This window comes from Zosterops lateralis (genome assembly GCF_965231275.1).
Source record: "Zosterops lateralis genome assembly, chromosome: 1".
Lineage (NCBI taxonomy): Eukaryota > Metazoa > Chordata > Aves > Passeriformes > Zosteropidae > Zosterops > Zosterops lateralis.
The window spans coordinates 123151972-123172167 of NC_139762.1; the positions used below are offsets into that span (position 1 = coordinate 123151972).

General features: G+C 39.5%; 1 protein-coding gene and 1 long non-coding RNA gene across 14 annotated transcripts in view; one reads left to right on the forward strand and one right to left on the reverse strand.

The window, feature by feature from the left end:
* Nucleotides 1-1386: 1386 nt before the first annotated feature.
* Nucleotides 1387-12291, reverse strand: IL7 (interleukin 7). 2 transcript variants are annotated; one of them, XM_083877570.1, is made up of 6 exons: nucleotides 11381-12291; nucleotides 8025-8167; nucleotides 7461-7490; nucleotides 4615-4701; nucleotides 3692-3844; nucleotides 1387-2411 (listed from the first exon to the last, which is right to left on the reverse strand). In XM_083877570.1, exons 1-6 carry the CDS (start codon nucleotides 11388-11390, stop codon nucleotides 2265-2267), a joined length of 570 nt encoding a protein of 189 aa, XP_083733696.1. In that variant the 5' UTR covers nucleotides 11391-12291; the 3' UTR covers nucleotides 1387-2264. The 2 variants fall into 2 exon arrangements, with proteins under 2 accessions (XP_083733696.1, XP_083733697.1); XM_083877571.1 differs by lacking the exon at nucleotides 7461-7490.
* Nucleotides 10276-20196, forward strand: part of LOC310918665 — a 43615-nt gene continuing 33694 nt past the window's right edge. For 10 of the 12 annotated variants that reach the window (XR_014591709.1, XR_014591710.1, XR_014591711.1 and 7 more), the window contains exon 1: nucleotides 10276-10907. This is a non-coding gene — a long non-coding RNA (uncharacterized lncRNA). Of the gene's footprint in view, nucleotides 10908-11081; nucleotides 11284-20196 lie in introns of those variants that run through there. The other 2 variants (XR_014591719.1, XR_014591720.1) reach the window with 2 other exon arrangements.

Here is a 20196-nt window from a genome sequence, read left to right on the forward strand (position 1 = left end):
TTTTCATCCCTTTGCCAATTCCTGAAAAGTGCTTTAGTGCCACATTTGTAAGCTCAGTAGACCAGAAGAAGTTCTCGAATGGAAGGAACAAACCACAGAGCACAATTCGCTGCTTTTAGCAGTTAGTGTTTCCATGTAAGCAGTGACTCAGGAAATCTGGCAACAAGAATCAGACAGGCAGGGTATTTATTTAGAGAAGCAATCAGAAGAAATCCACAATTTCATAATCACTATTTTAAATTTCTGCTCTGGATCTACCCTTGGTCTTTCCCCCAGGGTAGTCCTGGAATTGCTTTATTTCTCTCAAGACTTAAGTTGTGGGCTGCTGCTTAAGTAACTTAAACTGACTGACCTTTCAGTTTTGTAGTAGCTAATACTGCATCTGTGTATTTTTGCTTTAATTCACACTGCCCTTTCCTTGCCAAGTGGTTATTAGGAAATAAGTGCTGGCTTTCAACTATTCCTTGATTTCCAAAAAATACTAAAACAACTGTTCTTCAGTTTCAGAGCCCAACTGAATCTGCAGTCTCCTGGGTCATCTTTCAGAAGAAAGGATTTCCAGTGAAGTCCTTACAATTGTGGTCATGTTCTCCTTATCTGCAGTATGGTACTGGGAAATGTTTCCCTTCCCTGTTCCATAAAAAATAGGTTGAGGTTGGTTTCAGTTTTTGAAAGTGTTTGGCATTAAAGTTGCGATATCTTACGTGAAGGGCTAAAGAGAATACGTGAAAATTTCAGTCACAGTTTACAAAGTTACCACTCCCACCTCATCACCCCCATAAATACATGGGGGATTGGAGTGGGTGTACTTCAAGAAAGTATGGCATGCTTGGTTTGCTCTTAACCTCTTCCCTCTCAGATTCAGTACAGCAATCTTATTCCAGTCAAATACATAAAGGTAGTGCTGCTTATAGTCAACCGAGCAAACAGTTGTTTGAAGCATATCCTACTGCTTTTTCAGGTGTTTGTTCTGAATACCAAAATTTTTAGAGTAGTTTTACAGAAAAATTCTTTAAGCGCAGGTAAAACAATTTATATTCATTTACTTCAAACCAGGAAACAACAGGCTGGCTTAACTAAAGCTTTCCTGAAGTATTTAGTCCAAGGCAGATGGCTGGTATGGAAATGTTTGCCTAAATTGGGCAGGTTACAAGCAGCTACGAAATGGTTATTTTAAAACAGGAAGTCCCCAGCTGTGTTTCAAATGACTGATTATCTCTGAAAAAAAACTAAAAATGGAGTAATGGCAGCCAAAAAGTGAACAGTCCAATTTCATAGAAGACAAATATTTTATTACCAAAGGAGTTATATCAAAGTAAGAAACTGCAAAAGAGTAATAAACAACTATAAAAATACTTATATTTATTCAAAATTAAATATGAGCACTTTATTAGTTAAATGCCAATATATTATTCTCTGACAATATTCACACATTTTAAGTCATGTTTGCCTAACATCTTAAAACATGTTGTATAAAATAATAGCATATGAGAAATCACAAACTGAAGCTAAGGAATTCTAGCTCCTCCTCCAGCTAACTCTGGGCTGATCAAATGCATGAATGTAGTGCTGTTTCCAGTCAACTGAACAGCTTCCATTCAGGCATCTCCTTTGTCTTCCACAGGATTCAGTCTTGCCTGTGCTTCAGCCAGCAGAAGTATGCTGCATCTCTCAAAAATCAGTACCCTTCCTAAGTTTTTCAAAAGGCTAACTTTTTCTCTGTTTTTCCAAACCCAAATCAGTTAGCAGACTCATCAGACCCACACCAAAAACACTTCTGTGTCAGGAGAACATGCCCAAGATAAGCTACTGCTTTGGTAAATTGTTACTTTTGGTCCTTAATGCATTTTGCATAGATATAAAGCAACCAGTTACTTTTTCATACACTTTTCTTCATCTGCAGATTCCCAGATGTTTTTATAAATTTCAGTAGATATGTGGATACTTTCATATGACAGTGTTATAAAGTTACTTGAAAAGTCAGAAAATTCAAAGTAGTTTCCAGAGCACAAAGGCTGGACACAGACTTCTGCAGAGTTCTTTGTTTCAAATGCTGGTCTTCTATTTCCACTTCTTGGACTTTAGCAGCTTGGTTCAGCCATTTCTGTTTCTGTCACCTCCCAGAACAAGGTACAGTAGCCTTCCATCAGAATTCTGGCATAAAGTGTTCATATAAGCGAGCAAGGTTACTTGAAGAATGCATATAAAATGCAAAGATACCAAGTAATGCCACTTCAAAAGGAAAGAGCAGGATTCACCTGAAATCACCTGGAAATTAATTTTTCAAATTTATTCCAGCAGGATCGAAGGCTAGATATATTTTCTTTCAGTTCACAAACTTCTTGGTGACATTTCTTTTTGGACTGTTCGCCTGTCTCTGTATCCTCTGTATTAAATACATCTGGGCAAACCTGAAACAAAACAGATTGTATTGTTATCTGAAAACTGCTTAGTCTATTCCTGTAGCCATCTTTCAAAGCAAACCAATTGCCTTACATCTGAATAGTGGAGAGCCCCTGCCCATGGAACTGTGAGAACATGGCTTTAACTCAGAGCAAATAAAGACACCTGAAACCAGTGTGTCCAACTGAGAATGTGTACATCCTCTATCACAGATCAAAATTCATCTCCCATTATCTGAAGGAATAAGAAAGTCAATTAAATTGTGAGCCAAACTTTGACAATATGTGTTGAGACTAGTGGAACAAGACAGACCAGTTCTAGGGGCTGGTGCTGTGCCCTAGTGTTCTAGGATCTCAGGCAGACAAAACTATTGTGGTTCTTGTTCATATTCAATGACTGCTCATAATTTTTTGCTAAATTACTGTAATTGGTCTTTAAATAAAAACAAGAATTCTAAGGTTAGGCAGGAGTTGCAAGGGTGGCATTGACTTCTATGACTTGACTGGGATACCTTTAAAGTAAGGCAAATGTTGGATTCACTAGAGGTGACAAAGCAAAATATAGACACCAATCTTACTTTAAAGATCTCGTTCCAGATTATAAGTCTCTTGACTTCAAGGAAAAAAACTAAGAGTTAAATGAAGCCTTCAATCCATCTGTTTAAGCATTATATCCTTTGGTGCCTATGTGGTGACTTTTTGATGTTGGTTAATATTTTTGTGTTCAACAGGCAACACTGACCCACACTTAAAAGAAGGCTCTTCCTTTGCTACAGTAGTCTGTGGATCAGTGTGCTACATTTAAGTGGCACTTCAAAAAGAAGATTCTGCCAAAGACTAAAAAACCAAATATTATCATATCTAATTGTTCTTGTTGAATTTGAGATATTGTAGTTAAAATAAAGACCAAAGAGATTACAGAAAAGAGAGAATCTCACCCTAATTGTTTGTTGAAACAAACCAAATTAAACGTGATTCTTAGGGTTAGTGAGAAGTTACAACTCTGACTTTAGAGAAGTTTAAATGCCTTCTTTGCACAAGTCTGCTCCTTGTCTCTCACTGGAGAATTAACTCAGTTATTTCACTACTGAACCAGAGCAGATATCTTCACCACAGACTTCCAGATGATTGTCCTAGTCTTTGCACTGGGCTTAATGTCTATTACAAGACAAATGCAGAGCGAACTTCCTCTGGCATAGAACTTGTGCAAGGTAGTTATATCTTCTAGATGTGATAGTCTGTGTTGAAGAGCTCTAGAAAATAAGGCAAACAGTTAAACTATTACTCACCTTTTCTTTTTTAGGTCTTTCACATTTACACTGTAGAACTTTTAATGTTCCACATGAGACGAATGCTGCTTTCCATCTAAAGGCTTTGCTGATTCTCTGCTTATTAAGAAATCTGAGCATGTTGCATGCCATGCTCTGTAGTGATTCTATTTCCTGTCAAGAGAACAAGGAAAATATGTCCTGAAAAGTTTGTGCACCATTAATTCTTTGCAATGTTTGTTTATCTTAAAAAACCCAAACCCTCCATCAATTACTATAGGTTTCTTTTGCTTTCATAGTGCAAATCTTCTTTCAATAAAACACATAACTAATCTGACTTAACTGCCATCTTTTCAAGATATTTAAAGCAGCAATTTTTAGTAGTAATAATAGTAGCATAAGGATGTTAGGGAGAAACCACAGCTGTAATCAAATCAATTGATGCAGTTAGCAAACAAATGATTTTTCCAGCCAGTCCGTTTATCAAGTCATGATTAAATCTCTAGCAACAGCTGACAATTGTGATTTCTGGCATTTGATATCTGCCCAAACTACTATTTTAAAGCTTTCAGGTCTGAAGTGAAAAGCTTAACTAATATAATTTTCTGTAGAAAAATAAAAATAGAGATTGGGAAATTTTAATGTTTACTTCTATTGGCAAAAAGTGTTGTGTCTGTTTTGGATTAAAAATATAGAAGAATCGTCATAGGAGGAAAAAATACCCACAGTTCTTGGATATGGAATTACTAAATATTTAAATGTTTAAAAGATCAATTTACTTGACAAATCATATAATTCCAGATTCAAAAAAACCCAAAAACATCCTGAATATTGTGATTTGACTTTTAAAATTAAATACTACTCTAACACTCTATTTTATACTGGACTGTACAAAGAACTCCTTTGAGTTTGTATTCTCTAAATTCTGAAAAGTTAAATTTTACCTCAGTATCATTGCAGAAAAACACTTTGATAGTTCTATTTCTTTTATTCGTGCAGCACCTGTCAGGATACTCTGCAGACATATTTACCTGTAAAATATCATATATGTTTAGACATGGAAGTACTGTGTCAGTGCTCAGTCACCCTCACAGTAAAAAGCTCTTTCCTGATGTTCAGAAGGCACCTCCTGTGTGTTGCTGCGTGCCCACTGCCCCTGGTCCCATCTGTTGATAAGAGCCTGGCTCTGTACTCTTTGCCCACTCACTTGAGGTATTTCTACACACTGATGAAATCCCTCTGAGCTTTCTCTTCTCCAGGCTGAACAGCCCCAGCTCTCTCAGCCCTTCGTCATCAGAGAGATGCTCCAGTCCCTTCAGGATCTTCATGGCCCTTTGCTGGACTCTCTCCAGTAGCTCCATATTTCTCTCATACTGGGGAGCCCAGAAATGGACACAAATCTGTTAAATCTTCATATTCTATCAAATCGCTTTGTTCTTTGGAAATTTTGAAACACAGAGCACTGTTTAAATCTTACATTTGAATTGTAACATTGAATGCATTGAATACAAATAGTGTTTTTCAGTGTTTGTCTCAACAAATACATCTCAGCTCTAAACAGATAGTAGCACTCACTTTGCATATGGAATAACAGAAGATGGCCTAAGCAACATCACATGGTCATGATAGTATTTTATCAATAGTTTATCCTCTCTTGTAGTTTTTTCTTCCACTTTCACACTTGTCATCAAAATGACAATGGAAGCCAACTCAACAGCAGTTTTGTCTTCCTCTGCCTGTATTCAGACATTCCAGTTAAGCCAAAGGGCTTTAAAAAAGGTAGCTCACAGCAGTATTGCTTTAGATCTCTTCACTCCGCCATGCATATGAGCACATTAGACAGTTAGTTCCTAAAGTTTTTCTGCAGGAATTGCCTGTATTTAGGAAGTTTACCCAAGATAAACAGAACTTTATCCAGAAAGTGTTTGCAAAACCGAGAGTTTAGGAAGTTAAATATTCACTGACAAATAAAAAAAAAAAAAAAAAAAAAAAAAAAAAAAAAAAAACCACCACAAAACAACAAAACCAAATTTAAAAACCCAAACCACCAACATCGGGAAGCTAATGCACATCTTTTCTTGCACCACAACAGATATTTCTGCAATCACACAGCACCAGAATTTTTATATATATATATATATATATATATATATTTATATAATCACTCTAAAAACTGTATTTCTGTCACTTCATTTCCTAACTGCTATGAGATTTTCCCATCCTCTCTGATTTCCTTTAGTATAGATCTTTAGTTTAGATCACCTTTAGTATAATATACAGTAGCCACATCTGAAGGCAGTTTATTGGCTGTGACCAAACCAACCTAAGGGAAATCCTGACCTCAGAAAAGGCATTAGTGAAAATTTAATTACCTTACAGAGACCTAGCATGTGACTCACTATCCTGCTCTGCAGCAAACCCACAGCTGCTCCAAACATCTGGCTGAGGAACTGAAAGCTGTTGACTTGACTCTGCAGTTGCAGGAAATCATCTACTGGGCAGTTGCTATCACCCATACAGCACACATATTATTTGCTGTTAACTTATAGTGACAATATACTGATTATACACAGAAGACAAATTTCTTTTAAATGGGGAAAGTAAAGTCAGGAAAAAGGAAGAAACTTGCACAGTGGTTGCTTGTGTTTGTCTTCTAGGAAGTAAAAGCTTCAGAGCTCAGTACATTCCTATTAGTTTGCACAAGCATTAATTCATAAAGGTTTTATTTATGTAGTTATTTTGATAACTTTTTTAGTTTTCATACAGTCTTCTATAAAAACCCCTATGGCTTAAAAAAATCTCAATAATATTTATTGCAAAAAAAAACACCCCAAAACTTTCAAAATGTATCTGGAATAATGGCATTGCTCCATTCCAGTCCTTGATGGCACCATGAGGCACCACCTGCATCAAGCTCCATCCTACTATTAGGACAGTGGCAAGGCATTCCCCTATCCAGGCCAGGACAGTCCTCCAACCTCCCTGACCCTGGATCTTGAGAAGGGCTGGGATGCACCTCATGGATCTCCACCACCAGAAAGCAGTAGGATCTGCCTCCCAGAAGGTGTTATTCCTTCAGATAATTTTCTCTTCTAAGTCAGCTATTGTCTAACTGCTCGCCAAGAGAGTTTATTTTTGTTCTCTAGGGAAAACTTGCCTTTGTCAGAAATAAGACAGCAAACTAAAGGGAATACTTATCTATTCTAATATGGCCATTACTACTCTCCCTAAATTTGATGCCTCATTCAGAATAAAGTAATTTATCTGCAGAGAAATACCTTTCTCTCTTCATAATCTCAACAAATATGACATGATCAAAATGTTAAAAGATCATTCCCTGACCCTAAAGGTATTTTTTTTTCCAAATGAGGGTTGATGTGTCTTGGTAGAGAGAGGTTGGAAACCACTGCCATAATGCTCTGAAGGATGTTGGTATTTCATAAGTGTAAAGAAATGCAATGGCTTCTGATTTTGCCCTTGGAAAAAGGCTGTATATTATTTTTATTTCATACAAATAGATCTTGATTTAAGACTGCAACAGAATGGTGAATCCTCACTAAGTGACAATCTGTCAGAAAAAAATCACATTTTTTGTGGGAATGCCTCTACTAATACAACTGTCTTAAGTGCTCCGCCACAGAAGTGTTCTTGACAGATAAATTTAATTGCTAATAATTCATGAAGAAGAACTGGAAGGTAAATTTTGGGCATGGATTGGTAAATTGTTAAGAAACTATTTTGCAAAGGTGTAATAAATGTGGCTGATAAAGCCATAATGCAGGAGACTTACACATGAGAATGTTAAGTTCTCTGCTGCCATCTAGAAAAGATAAGTTTTGTTAGCTAAACAAGATATATTAATAGGTACAAAAAAAACCCTATTAAGATACAAAGAAACTTTTATTGTCCTATGAATGTTGTGCCTTTGTGCATTTGTATTCAATGGATAACATAAAATTTCAGTCAAGAACTCTAATTAGTAGAACAAATTATGGGTGTAATGCTTTCTTCTCTTGATAAAAACATACAAACAGAAGTAGTCATGAGATTACTTTAGAAAAGAGTACTTTTTAATTAAATATATGATCTATGGCCAAAAGGCACATGTGTCTAACTACATGATACTCAGGCACAAAAAACTGTATCACAGTATTTGTACATGCAAATAGGCACTATCCACAGATTTCAGAGATTTTAAAGAGACCGAATTGTTGCACCCCCTCAAATAACACCAGCATTTCAGCATAATGTGTGACTTTAAATTACTTTTTTATCATGTTTTAACATTAGAGCTTTTATTATTAATTGTTAGCATCTAAAAATATGTTTTGGAAGCCCAAGAGCTACTACCTACCAGCTCATTGATGTCGTGACTTAGTATATTCTCATACTTCACACGGATTTCAGTTGTTTTATTTCTCATTGCACAACTAGATGCATTCACTGGAGCCAGAACAAGGAGCAGTGGCAGAACTGGTAAGGTAGATCTAAAAAAGACTGGATTACAAGAAGAACAGTTAGATATATATTAATGTCACAGATTGGGTGCTGTATTAACAAATACATTCTGTAATCTGTTAAAATAGTTTAAAAGGGATCTTTGTACAACCAAATGACTTGTGCCTTGCTAGAGGGAAGGATTCAGCTCCAGATTAAGACACTCTTTGGTTGTCTCAACTCCCTCATACCCAAAGATGATTCAGCTAGTGTGGATAAGAGCCTACAAGCATTGAGCTGACCAGCTACTTGGTGACTGCTAGGGCTGAATTCATCTTCAGGGTTCACTGCAAGCACTGAATTTGAGTGGACCATAACCACATCAGATGTATGTTGAAGAGTTTCATCTTGATTGTCCATTTTTCCTTCGATAACTTATACAAATCCCCATGAACACTTCTCTACAGCAAAGGTGTGTTTAAACATATTTTCGAGCTGACCAAATGTACAAATCCATGCTACTGGCCATAACATGAGAGAGAGCAGTAACACAACCTTCTCCACTAGATTTTTGCAGTCTTTTCAAGCAAACTTCACTGCCCATCACTTTTTTTGTCCCTTTAACGAACCATCTTGCTTTGTTCAGACCCTTGGTGTTCTGTCTTCTGTCTCTGCATGGCACCCAGGAAAATATGAGTTCTGTGAGGATGGGCAGAGAGAAAAGATGGAAAAATCAAAAGAGCCTGAGGGAACTGACAGGAGGCTGCAGGTGACTCATCTGGTACTGGGAATGAAGGAGTACATGATAATACATGATTAGGAATAATTGGACTCTGGCTTATCACTGGTCTGGTAGGATGATGCTTTAATTGAAGGTTTTGGGAAAAAAAAAATCAAAGGTAGAAATTTATGTTGAAGGACTAGCAAAGATCACAAGTTCCTTGCAGAGTATGCACTGTTTCTGAACATCTCCACTACTGAGTAAGAACAACTGCATACAGAGTAGCTGCAGGACAGCAGCCAGGAAAGGAAGAAGGCCCTGGCCCCAGCTGCTACTTTCCTTCCTCTCTGGCAAGGATGAGATGTTTGGTACAGCCAGTCCAGCACTCAAGAGATGATGGGCACCTCTGGACTTGGGCATCACTAATAAATCACAGCCTCAGAGCGGAATTTTGAACAACTGAGGAAGCAGCAATAGAATTTGACAAAAATTTGTATTGACCCATGTAACTTCTGCAATGCAAGAACCACAGGTCACTCCACGTGCTCACTGCCATTCAAAGAAACACGGTCCCTTACAGCCCATCCCAGCCAACTCCCACCACACACAGCAGACTGAATCCCCCAAGAAGAATGCATGCCTTTCCTGACTAGTGAAGCCTTCTCTTTCTGACAGATTGCATGTGAACATGCTGTGATGTACACTTCTGTCCTAGAAACAGGACCAGAACAATTTTACCGGCACAAGTGAAATCACAGAGTTCTTGTGGCAAGCTGCATGACAAATTTTAATGGGAAATTTGATGGGTTGAAAACCAGATTTTCTGACCTTTTTGCATGCTGATCAACTGACGTCTATTAATGTCTCAAAAAAAAATCTAGCCTGATGAGCTAAGTAAATCTTAAATGAATCCTACATGTAATGATTTTTAAAACTCTGTAAGGTGACTCCACTATGATCTTCAATCTCCAAGTGGACACACCTGACTTCCACAGAGCTTTATCTTTGTAAATCCCTATGCTAACTATATCTCTGTTGAATGATTTATCAGTTTGAAGGACTAAGATTTAGTACTTTAAAAGGCACTTACAAAAAACATTCAAGAATTTAATTATAGGACAACATTTTTCCAATCTCCCATTGCACCTCTTGATTCCAGTGCAAAAGATGAACTGCAATGCTTGTTTGCAAATAGGGTAATACAACAACTTGGATATGTTGCTTCACAAACATTTCAAGGGACGAAAAAAGCAATCCTCTAAATTAAAACAATCTGACTCCATCACTTTAAAGTTGGTTTGTCCGGCAACAAGTGGAGATAAGCGGTGAAACACGCAAAGTTACTTTTATTTTGTCATTTTTACTTTCTCTGTACTGTACAGATTGCCAATCTTTTTAAAATTAGGAAATTACAGAATAAAAGCAGGTCACGTGTTGCACACTCATAAAGTCCCTTGAGCCACTGCAGGGTGGTGATCAAATTTTTTCAAGACATTTCTAAACGAGTCCTCTGGAAAAAAAATATTAGACAAGTGTCATGAACAATTCTAGGAGATCGAAACTGAAAATTGAAACAGATTTTCCTAAAGTTAGGTAACTTTGAAAGAATGGGAGTTTATGGCACTCCATATGGCCAGCAATTCAAAAGAAAGAGAACATGTATTACTGGTAATAACCCATCTTTCCAGTAAACTCCTAAGTCACATGTGGAAAGCCCCAAAAATTCTGCTAAGAGAGTGGGGAACAGCTAGTATTCCAGTATTTCCACATATTAAAAAAATAAAAAAACCCCAACACAACCTCTTGGCTTTTTAATGTTAAAAAACCTTTCCGTGCATCCCGTGGCACGTCACCGGCGGCACCCAGCGGGATCCTCGCAGCAGCCCCGGTGCCCCACAACCCACCCCAATCTCGGCGGGCCGCTCCCTGTGCCCTTTATCCCGCTCCGCAGCCCGCAATCCCCGCAGGAAACGGGTCACTCCGGCTTTTTCCCTTGAGCGCTCCCTCCCGGGGGCGAGGCACCCCCGGCGCTGCCCCAGGGACAGCAGGTGCCCACAGGGGACAGGTGCCCATGGAAAGGTATGTGCCCACAGGAGACAGGTGCCCAGGGGAGTTCAGGCACCCCCGGCAGGGTGTGTGCCCGCGGTAAGGGAGGCTCCAGGGGCGGTGGGAGCCCCTCAGACCGGCACAGAGCCCCGCGTTCCGCAGCTCGCCCTCCCCTCCCTGTCCCGCCGCCCCTGCCCTCCCCGAGCTGCCCTTTTCCCGGCAGCGGGCGTGATGGGAACAGGACTCTTTTACTTTCATTCTACGGGGAAAGAAAGAGAAAGAGAAAAAAGCAAAACTGGGAATTTCCCCGGCTTGTCAGCGAGGGTTTAAAAGGCACGGCGGGCGGCACCGCTCCGGCAGAGCGGGCGGGGAGGCGGCGGGGCCGAGGCTCGGGACAGCGGCAGGGCAGGTGAGGCGGGGGAGCCCAGCCCGGGCAGGGACAGGGGCAGGGGAAGCGGGGCGCCTTCTGCGGAGCGGGGCGGGGCGGTGCGGGGCGCGCTCCTTACCATGGAACATGTTCCGCGGGGACGCTGCCGGGGAGCCGCGCCGAGGGCTCCGCGCTCATGGTGGCGGCGGCGCCGCCCGGCCCATGGCCCCGCAGCCCGCGGAGCGCCGCGCAGGGCCCGGGCTGGGCAGGGTCAGCAGCAGCCGCCCCCCGCTGCCCGCCCGCCCGAGGGGGCCGCGGCGCTGCTCTCCGGAGCGCCCGCGGGGCTGCGCGGCTTCGCCTTTCCCATGGGGCTCCGCCGGTACTTTCACTTTCTGCTCCGCCGCGGCGGGGCTGCCCCGGGGCCGGGCGGCATCCCCGAGCCCCCGAGCCCCCGATCCCCCGCCGAGGGCCTGGAGCAGCAGTGGCGGGGCCGGGCCCGCCCGTCGGGGTTACATAGAGCCCCCGCTACACGCCCAGCCCAGCGCCGTCCGTGCGCCCCGCCGGGGAGGGAAGGGAAGGGAAGGATGGGGCTTGGCACCGCGCGTGGAAAGAGCCGTTCATCCGCGAGGAGGATATCCTTAAAAAAAAAAAAAAAAAAAAAAAAAAAAAAAAAAAAAAAAAAGGCACTGCGTGTTTTGGAGTCGCTTTTTGTCAGAGGAGGAGAGCGGCTTAGCTTGAAGGCAGATGCGCTGCCCTCTTTCGCTCCCTCAGCTGCCCTTGGATGGGTTGGGGCAGGCGGGGCAAGGGTTACCCCGGGCTGTTGGCCTGGGCTCAAAAGGAAAAGCTCGATGGTTTCTGCAGAGTTCGTCGTCTACACCCTTTCTCCCTCCCCTTCCCCCTCAAAATCATTGTGTGGACTCTGAAAGGATTAAGAAAGGATGGTGAATGGCTCAGGAAGGTGTTTCAGCCTAGAAGACACCCATATTCTAGAAGGCAAATCTGTAGAAAGATGTGTTTTTCTAGGTAAATTCAGAATGCAAAACTGTTCATGTGCGGTTCAGAAGGCTTGGAATAAAGCGGGGTATTATTCTAAGTATCTTAGTAGTGCCTCCTTCACGTCTCCTGCCCAGAAACTTTCTGAGTTCTACATCACTTTTCCTGCTCTGCACAAGCACAGAGTGCTGATTCCATAACCCCTGTTTCTTATCACAAGAGTGCCTTCCTAAGGGAAAGTAGATATTGAGGTGTGAATATTAAGGGGCAAATATGTGGAACGGTCAGGATAGTTTCCTCCCATTCTCTTGAACTGAAATTGTGCTGCTTCCTTCCTGTGTGAGGAGGTCCTTAGTCCCCTTTATCGTCTGTGAATTAGACTCTGCTCTAGATTGGCTATACATTTCTCATTTCTTTTTCTTTGGAAGAGAATTTAATTTATCCTTCTTCAGAAATATTCTGTCAAAGATTCAAGAGGGAGGTAGTTTTCCACCCCTTCAGCTTTGAGCTGCTTGATTTTACTAATGATTGCCCATGACTATGATTTGGGCAAAAAAATAGGGATCAACATCAACACGATTCCACGCAGGGAGCAGCTGTACTTGCTTATTCCTTAAATGAGTGCCAAATTGGATATAAAATTATATATATAATTATATATATTGTTCAGTTCTTGAATTTGAACAAGGATTTTGCCTCATTAGTGGCTAAATTATCTAGTTCTTATTGCATCCTAAGTTGCCTTTTTTTTTTTTTTTTTTTTTTTTTTTTTTTTTTTTTTTTCTTGTTTTCATTTACTGTTTTCTTTTTTCTCTTCTGTCAAATATTTTCTGAAAACGTTTCAGTGCATTTCAATTTGCTGGCATGTGCAACTCAGAGAATGCCACAGGACTCTTCCTTTGGGGGGAGGTTGGTACCTGGTGTAATGCAAGCAAATTTGTGACTGTCCATTCTACAGTCTCGTGCTTGGAGACTTGCATTTTCAATTGTCAAGTGTTTTGAAAAAGCTGCACTATGAAGCTCCAGTCATGCAACATTTTCTCACCAAGATCAATTTTCTTTCTAGGCAAATAGGTCTTCCAATTTTTACAGTAGTACCTGTGGGTTTACAAAATGAGATTGTTTATGCAGATTTGTCGGGGTGCAAAATATAAAGGAAAAAACTTCTTTATGTGCTTTTTTTATGTTAGTTTTCTGGCTGAAACATCAGGAAGACTGATAATTATTTCAATAATGTAATTGGTGGAAGAAGTCAGTATAGTAGCTGAATGCATTAATGGAAACATGACTGAAAGGTGATACAAGAATCTTTAACGGGCGTTTTGCTCTTCGGTAGTGGCAGGATTTTATTTTTTAATTTTTTTTTTTTTTTTTTTAGTGAAAAGTCTGGTAAATGTATGGCAAACTTTTTCTTCATTTAAAGTGACAAATAGATGGTGTGATCTGTACATTACTCCATATCATGTGTTCAGATCCCACTCAATCCCTCTTATGTGACCTAACCGGGACATAAACTTGTGATAAAGATGTTATTTGATGTATTTGTTTGTAGAGGGTGCTTAAATAGTCAAACTTTGTCTGTAACTTTTATGTGCTTTTAAAAATATCTTGAATCACTATATATATTTTGTTTTCAAAGTGTTTCTTTTAGCTATTTAGCAATATTTTGGGGTTTTTTTCTGTAAAGATTACCTGCCAAAAGATCAAATTCAAATGTTCAGAAGAATACTGTATTCTTCTAAGGGAAAAACAAACACCAACCAGTTGAAAAATTAAAATAAGGAATATAAGATCTGTTACGTGAATATCATCTTAACAACCCATTTTAATAAAGAAATCATGAAAAGTGTCCTGAACATATAAAAGTCTATCCCAGCTGAGTCTTACCTCGTTTAAATGACTGGTATCACTTTGTCTGTTTTGCAAAATAGAGTTGATGCCAAGCTGTAATAGAGACCTTTCCCTCTGGAGTGGAATTAAGTTGCAGCTTGTCTGTAGCTGTGGGTAAAATCTTTGGAGGTAGAATAAAACTGAAATATTTCTGTAGAATTCTGAGACATTAGGTGTCCCCCTTCACTTTCATACCTTGAGAATTTATAGAGCCAATTGTTTTAATAGGAGATATATTAGCATTGTTATGTAGATAATTTGACCAAGTAAGTTTCCAAATAAGCAATTTCTGGAAAGTTGTAGTCCAATGCAGGGCATTGCTGCAAATGTGTGTAGTTTTCTCTTTCACACCGTTTTTGAAAATAACTTTTTGACCCATAAAAGAGGGTACTACAAATTGCATAGCATCTAACAACTGAAAGGCACCAGTAATTTTAGCTGATGATGAATAAACCTATTTCACGTTCAATACATTTCCTGAGGACAGTTTTTCTAAACGAGTTTAAATTTAGAGATCCAACTGTCTCCTGACATGGTCAAATATGTTCATAGAAAAGAAGGCATTACATAGTAACCTCCACCATAATACTAATATTACTACTTGAGAACTACATGATTGCAAAGCACATAATTTCTTGTTAAGATTCAGTTCTCCAAAGACTAAGTATTTCTGGGATTGTTGCTGCCTTTCTCCAGCTGTTGCTTGTCAGCTTGAAAAGCTCTTTTGACCATGACTTTAGATTTGACTTTAGGCTGCTTGCAAACTTACAGTACCATTAGTGAATTATTGTATTATTGAATAACATTAGTTAAAAAGTTATAAATATTTGGATGTCATTTTGGAATAAAATGTATGTGCTCCAGTTGCCACAAACCGGTGGAACTCAGAAAAGTGTGACCACTGTTATGCTCTTATTTTTATGAATAAGTCTGTCTGATAGTTAAATTTTTCTCAACTAAATAGAAGGGGTGGGGAGAAAAAGAGACATATTCTTGCCTACTCCTTCCACTAAATAAATCTGAACCCACAAGAGAATCTCTGCTTAACTGGGATTCAGAGTTTTGTTTATTGTGCACCCAGAACTCTCATTGATACTCAGCTCTGGGAATTCCTAATCTTCTGCTGTATTTGGCAAGACCAAAGGACGTAACATTATAATTGCACTAGAACACCCTCTTTATTAATTATTGTTGTTACTTTGTGTACAGATTGTTTGTCCTGTCACTGAGGTGAGCACTGAAAAAACCACACAAACTGACTGATAAACTGTTTTTAATGTGGAATTATATCTTACACTCATTCAAACGTAATGTATGGATCTCCTTTTCTTTGGCAAGAATTAAAGAAAAAAAATATTTCTGGAAAACTATTACGATAAGATTTATGGAAGTGTGAGAGAGTCACGGGAATGTTTTTGTTATCAAGGTCTAGAATAGAAGTCATAATTACTTTCTCTTCCTGTCTTGCTGTGCCAATAAAGATTTTATCAAGAGCAATATGCCAACAAGGATGTTTTGAGAAACCAGCACGAGGAAGGGGAAGATCCCAAGTGCAGCACTACCAGTGTTGAGGAGACAGTGGCAATCAGGGTCCTCACTCCTGGCTGCTGGAGTGAGGCAGGCTTTGCCCCAGCTTCTGTCAGGCACCAGAAACTATTCCTGTGTGTCTGCTGGTGCCTGGGGTGTGCCCAAAACCCAGCAGGGACTGTGCCCCTGGGTCACATCATCTGCTGCCTCAGCTCCAGTGGGACAGTCCTCCTCACCACTGAGGTTTTGAGCTGATTCTTGTTTGTTTTGGTGCCTCGGATAAGGCTGAATGGGGGAGAAATGAATATTTTAGCCACGGAAAATTATGAAAGTCCTGTTCCTGCTTTAGTGAGGCACAGAAGAAAGAAGGAATTGGGTGTTGGTTTCTGTCAATGCATATCCTTTTACTTTTCCTATTTTAACAAGTGTATTTTTAGGGAGAAAGGGAGGTCTGGTAACAGCAGTAATCATCGCAGATATTAACCCATATTGAAATTATGACAATTTCATTGTGTTTCAGGGTCATGAAATTTCCTTTGGGTTTGGTGTTGTGGTTTGAAGAGTTTACTTCCCAAAATTATAGTAAAATATTTTTTATTGAGTGAACCTATGTGTTTTAATGGACTTCCTTTTTACAATGTTATATACAGTACAAAAAGCATTTATTGAACTTTTAAATTTTCTCATCTCCTTTATTGCCTATTATTTGTTTTGAGGAAAAGTGATTAGTGAGTTGATTTCAGGCAAACTGTCCCTGAAATAGTACTAAGGGTCTTCAATTTTTTTCCTTTTTTTTTTTTTTTTCTTTCTTTTAATATGCTTTTAATTTTTATTTTTTAAGATTATTGTAAGTCTTCCTTCTGGTTTTAAAGGCAGCCAGAAAATCACCCTGAAAAGTCACAGCAACTAAATTGGAACCACTGTGGCAAGGAGTAAAATTAAATATCTGCAATTTTTTAGAACCAGAAAACTACCTGAGGAATGAGTGCGAGGTCTTAAATCATGGAAATCTAATACAGAGTGCTAAAGGTTATCTTACCCTGGCTTTGGATTAATAAATGTCTTTGTTCGATTACAGTTACAATGAAGGATTTTAGGTTTGTTCCTAAATTAATTAAAAGACTTTTTTTCTCCATCTGAAAGAGGTGTGGGGGCTTTGTTAGTTTTTCGTTTTTTTTTCTTGTAAAAACCTTTCTCTGATTAAATGTTTATTTTAGGAGGAGATATTCTGTGTCCTTCATACATAACATGTCATTCATACATAACATAAAGCTGACTCCTTTCTCACAGTGTGAAAACTTACTTAAATATGGTGAATTCCATAAACTTCAGGGATTTCTGATTTTGCTAATCATACTTTTCCATCCTTGATATGGTTTTATTTTATCAACTTTTACTTGATTTAAATCCATCCACTTAAAAAACCTTATGAGATGTACTCTTTACTGTCAAGAAGCTGCATTTACTGCATGATGGTAAACTATCCTGAAGAGGAGACCTGTTCTTAAAACTAATTTAATTTTTAAAATATCAATACAAATGGTTTGAATACAATACAGTGGTTTAAAATAGAGAACTCTGATTGTAAATGTGGATTTTGTGGGCCTAATCCTGCCAGCCTCTTACTGCTTAGGCCCAATTTAACATACCTGATTTACATGCTTATTTGTAAGCAAAAGATTACTTTGTGGATTTGAAACTTGAACTTTGAAAATTTCCCTTTGAAGATTTGAATTATTTCTGACATTTATTTTGCCACTGTCTGGAGTTGCCCTAAAACAATTCCAAACACATCTCTATCTTTGAAGATTACAAATTGTGTTTTAATAGTAGTGGAAACCATTTCAAATGTACCTTTCTTCCTTGAGTGTGTAGTCTGTTCATGATTAGAGTGGGAGGGGGTGGTTAAGAAAGAAGAAAAACTACAATTAAAATATGATGTATTAATGCAGTTTGCCCAATAAGCATAACTTGGCAAATCAAAACAGTCAGTGCTTGCTGAGACTTGAGTTTCTTTTTTTAACAATGTACGGTTATATGTTACAGGAAGTTCTAGCCAGTATTTCGTAAAAACAGTGTGCAGGTACTGTGTTTTTTGGTTTATGTATCCATTTTAAAGGGCTGAATTTGAAACAGTGAATATGTGCATGCTTGTTCTGTGATGTTTGAGCCTTTTATTGCCTTTGGTTTGTCCAAATATCTCTCCCTCAGCAGAGATAACACCACCAGCTCTAAAAAAAATGACCTGAAATTATTCTAACCCATAGAAAATGGATCAAATAATGATATGGACTATAAAATGAAAGGGAAGAAATGAGTGAGTGCAACTTGTAGAACTTTTTAAAATTCTTTTAAATTGCATTCACAAATTGTTCCCAAAATATTCAATAGTGACATTTTTCAGAATGATGATGAAGACTCAAGCTAAACATGACTGTTGAGACTCTCCATGCCTCGCATCCACAATTACTACTGGCTAATTAATTAGTCTTTAATAGGCTGTTGTGATTTCAGAAACATATTCTTGAATACCCCACCTTCCATCAAAGACTTGGGTCACTTTCATGGTATTAAAAAGGCATGTAATTATGAAGGAACAACACCAATAGGAGATGCAACCAATAAAGGTTGGTATATTAATAGTAAAGGCTTCCTGACTCTGCAGTTTTTAACCCCATTCTCTCTAGAATTATTAAAGAAATATACTGCATATCTCTTAGTTCTTCCTGGTTTATTTGTTGGAATTCTGGGCCACAAAATTTTGGAAGCAAAGACAACTGGCCAGTAATTCACAAGTTGTTTCACAGAGAGATTTCCATTTTGCCACGTGTTTTATTTGATATGTTTTTATATGGGCACTGAGAAGCTGTGACATTTTCTCTGTGTGTCACACCCAGCGTTATCAGTTATCTTTCCTGACCCAGATGATACAATTTAGTGCCTTTTGTCTGTGCATGGCTAAGATTAGGGCAAGGCTGTGAGCAAGGCAGCTGAAGATGTGTTTAGGTAAGAATGTGACATTTAAGGAGGTGAATGGGGGTTTATGGGTCTTTTTGGGAATGCTAGTCCACCACTGGCAACCTGGGCCCCTAAATCAGGAGGGCTTTGTAAGGGGTATTGCCTCATCTGCCACAGAGGCAGAGCCTTGCAGGTATTATGACATCCTACACACTGCCTTGAGTTGCTTCTGAAGAATGCCCTGGCTGGACATCCCTGTGCCACAGTGTTCACACATTCATGTTATGATCCCTTCAGTGACTTCTGGTACAGGAAATGCAGCCTTACTTGGGGCACTCCTGGGAAAAATACCAGCCTCAAATCCATGGGACATTCTTCTTGCACTTATCCTGACCCAACTTAATATTCTTGCGCCTTGCTCTGTTTATAAGAGACTTTTTAAAATGCAAATACTATACCCAGTGGTGTCATAACACAGCTTGTCAACCTGGACAAGAGTCCTCCCTGGTGCCAGCTGGTGAATATATTAGCACCTTTACTTCCATGGATTTGGACTGAGGCATTAAGGAGATGTAAGGACTGCTTCCACTAGTTGCAGATCCTGGATCAAAAGCTGAAATTGCTGTCCCCTCCATTTCCCTGGCATGTAAACCTCTCCCCAGTGGGAATCAGAGCTCACTGTTACTGTTTGGCAGGTAGAAGAATGGGGACTTCCTTGGTTTGTGTGCTTTTAGGAAAAGACTTTCTGTGAGAGTCTAGGAGGCAGATGAAAAGAAAGTATCAAATTTTCTGACTCTTGTAAAAGAATAAAAGAAATCTTTACTGTTGTATAAACCAAGACACCTTGGTTTGTTAGCACCTGGAGATGGTAAATAGAGAATGGACCCAGAAGTTGCATTCAGGGTCTCAGTATGGAGATATCAAGGCAGGTCAGCTGAGGCATTGACCGACCTCCTCTAGTGAAAGGTGTCCCTGCCCACAGCAGGGAGGTTAGAAAAAGATGATCTTCAAGGTCTCTTCCCAACCCAAAGTATTGTAGGAACTCCACTGGTCCCGCAGCAGCCAATTACCCGGAAGACGCACTCCTGCTGCCTCACCATAGCTGACTAAAATAGCAGGAACAAACCAGTGCTATCTGAATGTGTTGCAAAATTGTTAAAAAGCCAAGTTTGTCTCATAAGAAGTGTTTTAGTTGATACAGTGGAGCATATGAAACTGTGAAGGCAACATTATGCCGGAGTTTGGACTGGAATATCAGAAGTACATTCCTTTGATGCTGGATTGCATAAAGAACAATATGAGGATATAATGGTGCATGGGCATCACTGTCATCACCCCCAGGAAGACTCCATCACCCAAGGACTGACTTCTCTTGGGCTGGGTTCTCAGTGTACTTTACATGTGACTATTAGTGTGTAAACAGCTTACCAGGAGTTCCTTAGTGCATGGGAAATGCTAGGAATTACCAACTTTTCCATTTTTCTCCTTCAAAGATTATCAGTCTCTTCCTGTTCACACTGTTTGGAGACAATGTGTGGCACAAATCAAGTCACAAGTGTACTCTGGTCATCTAGAAGCCACCTGAGG

What these genes read in the sequence shown, in the direction of transcription:
- IL7 (XM_083877570.1), bottom strand. An exon ending in AGAACTTAACATTCTCATGT is followed by an intron (nt 4,702 to 7,460) that starts GTAAGTCTCCTG and finishes GATATTTTACAG; the next exon opens with GTAAATATGTCTGCAGAGTA. An exon ending in AAAGACCTAAAAAAGAAAAG is followed by an intron (nt 2,412 to 3,691) that starts GTGAGTAATAGT and finishes GTTTTGTTTCAG; the next exon opens with GTTTGCCCAGATGTATTTAA.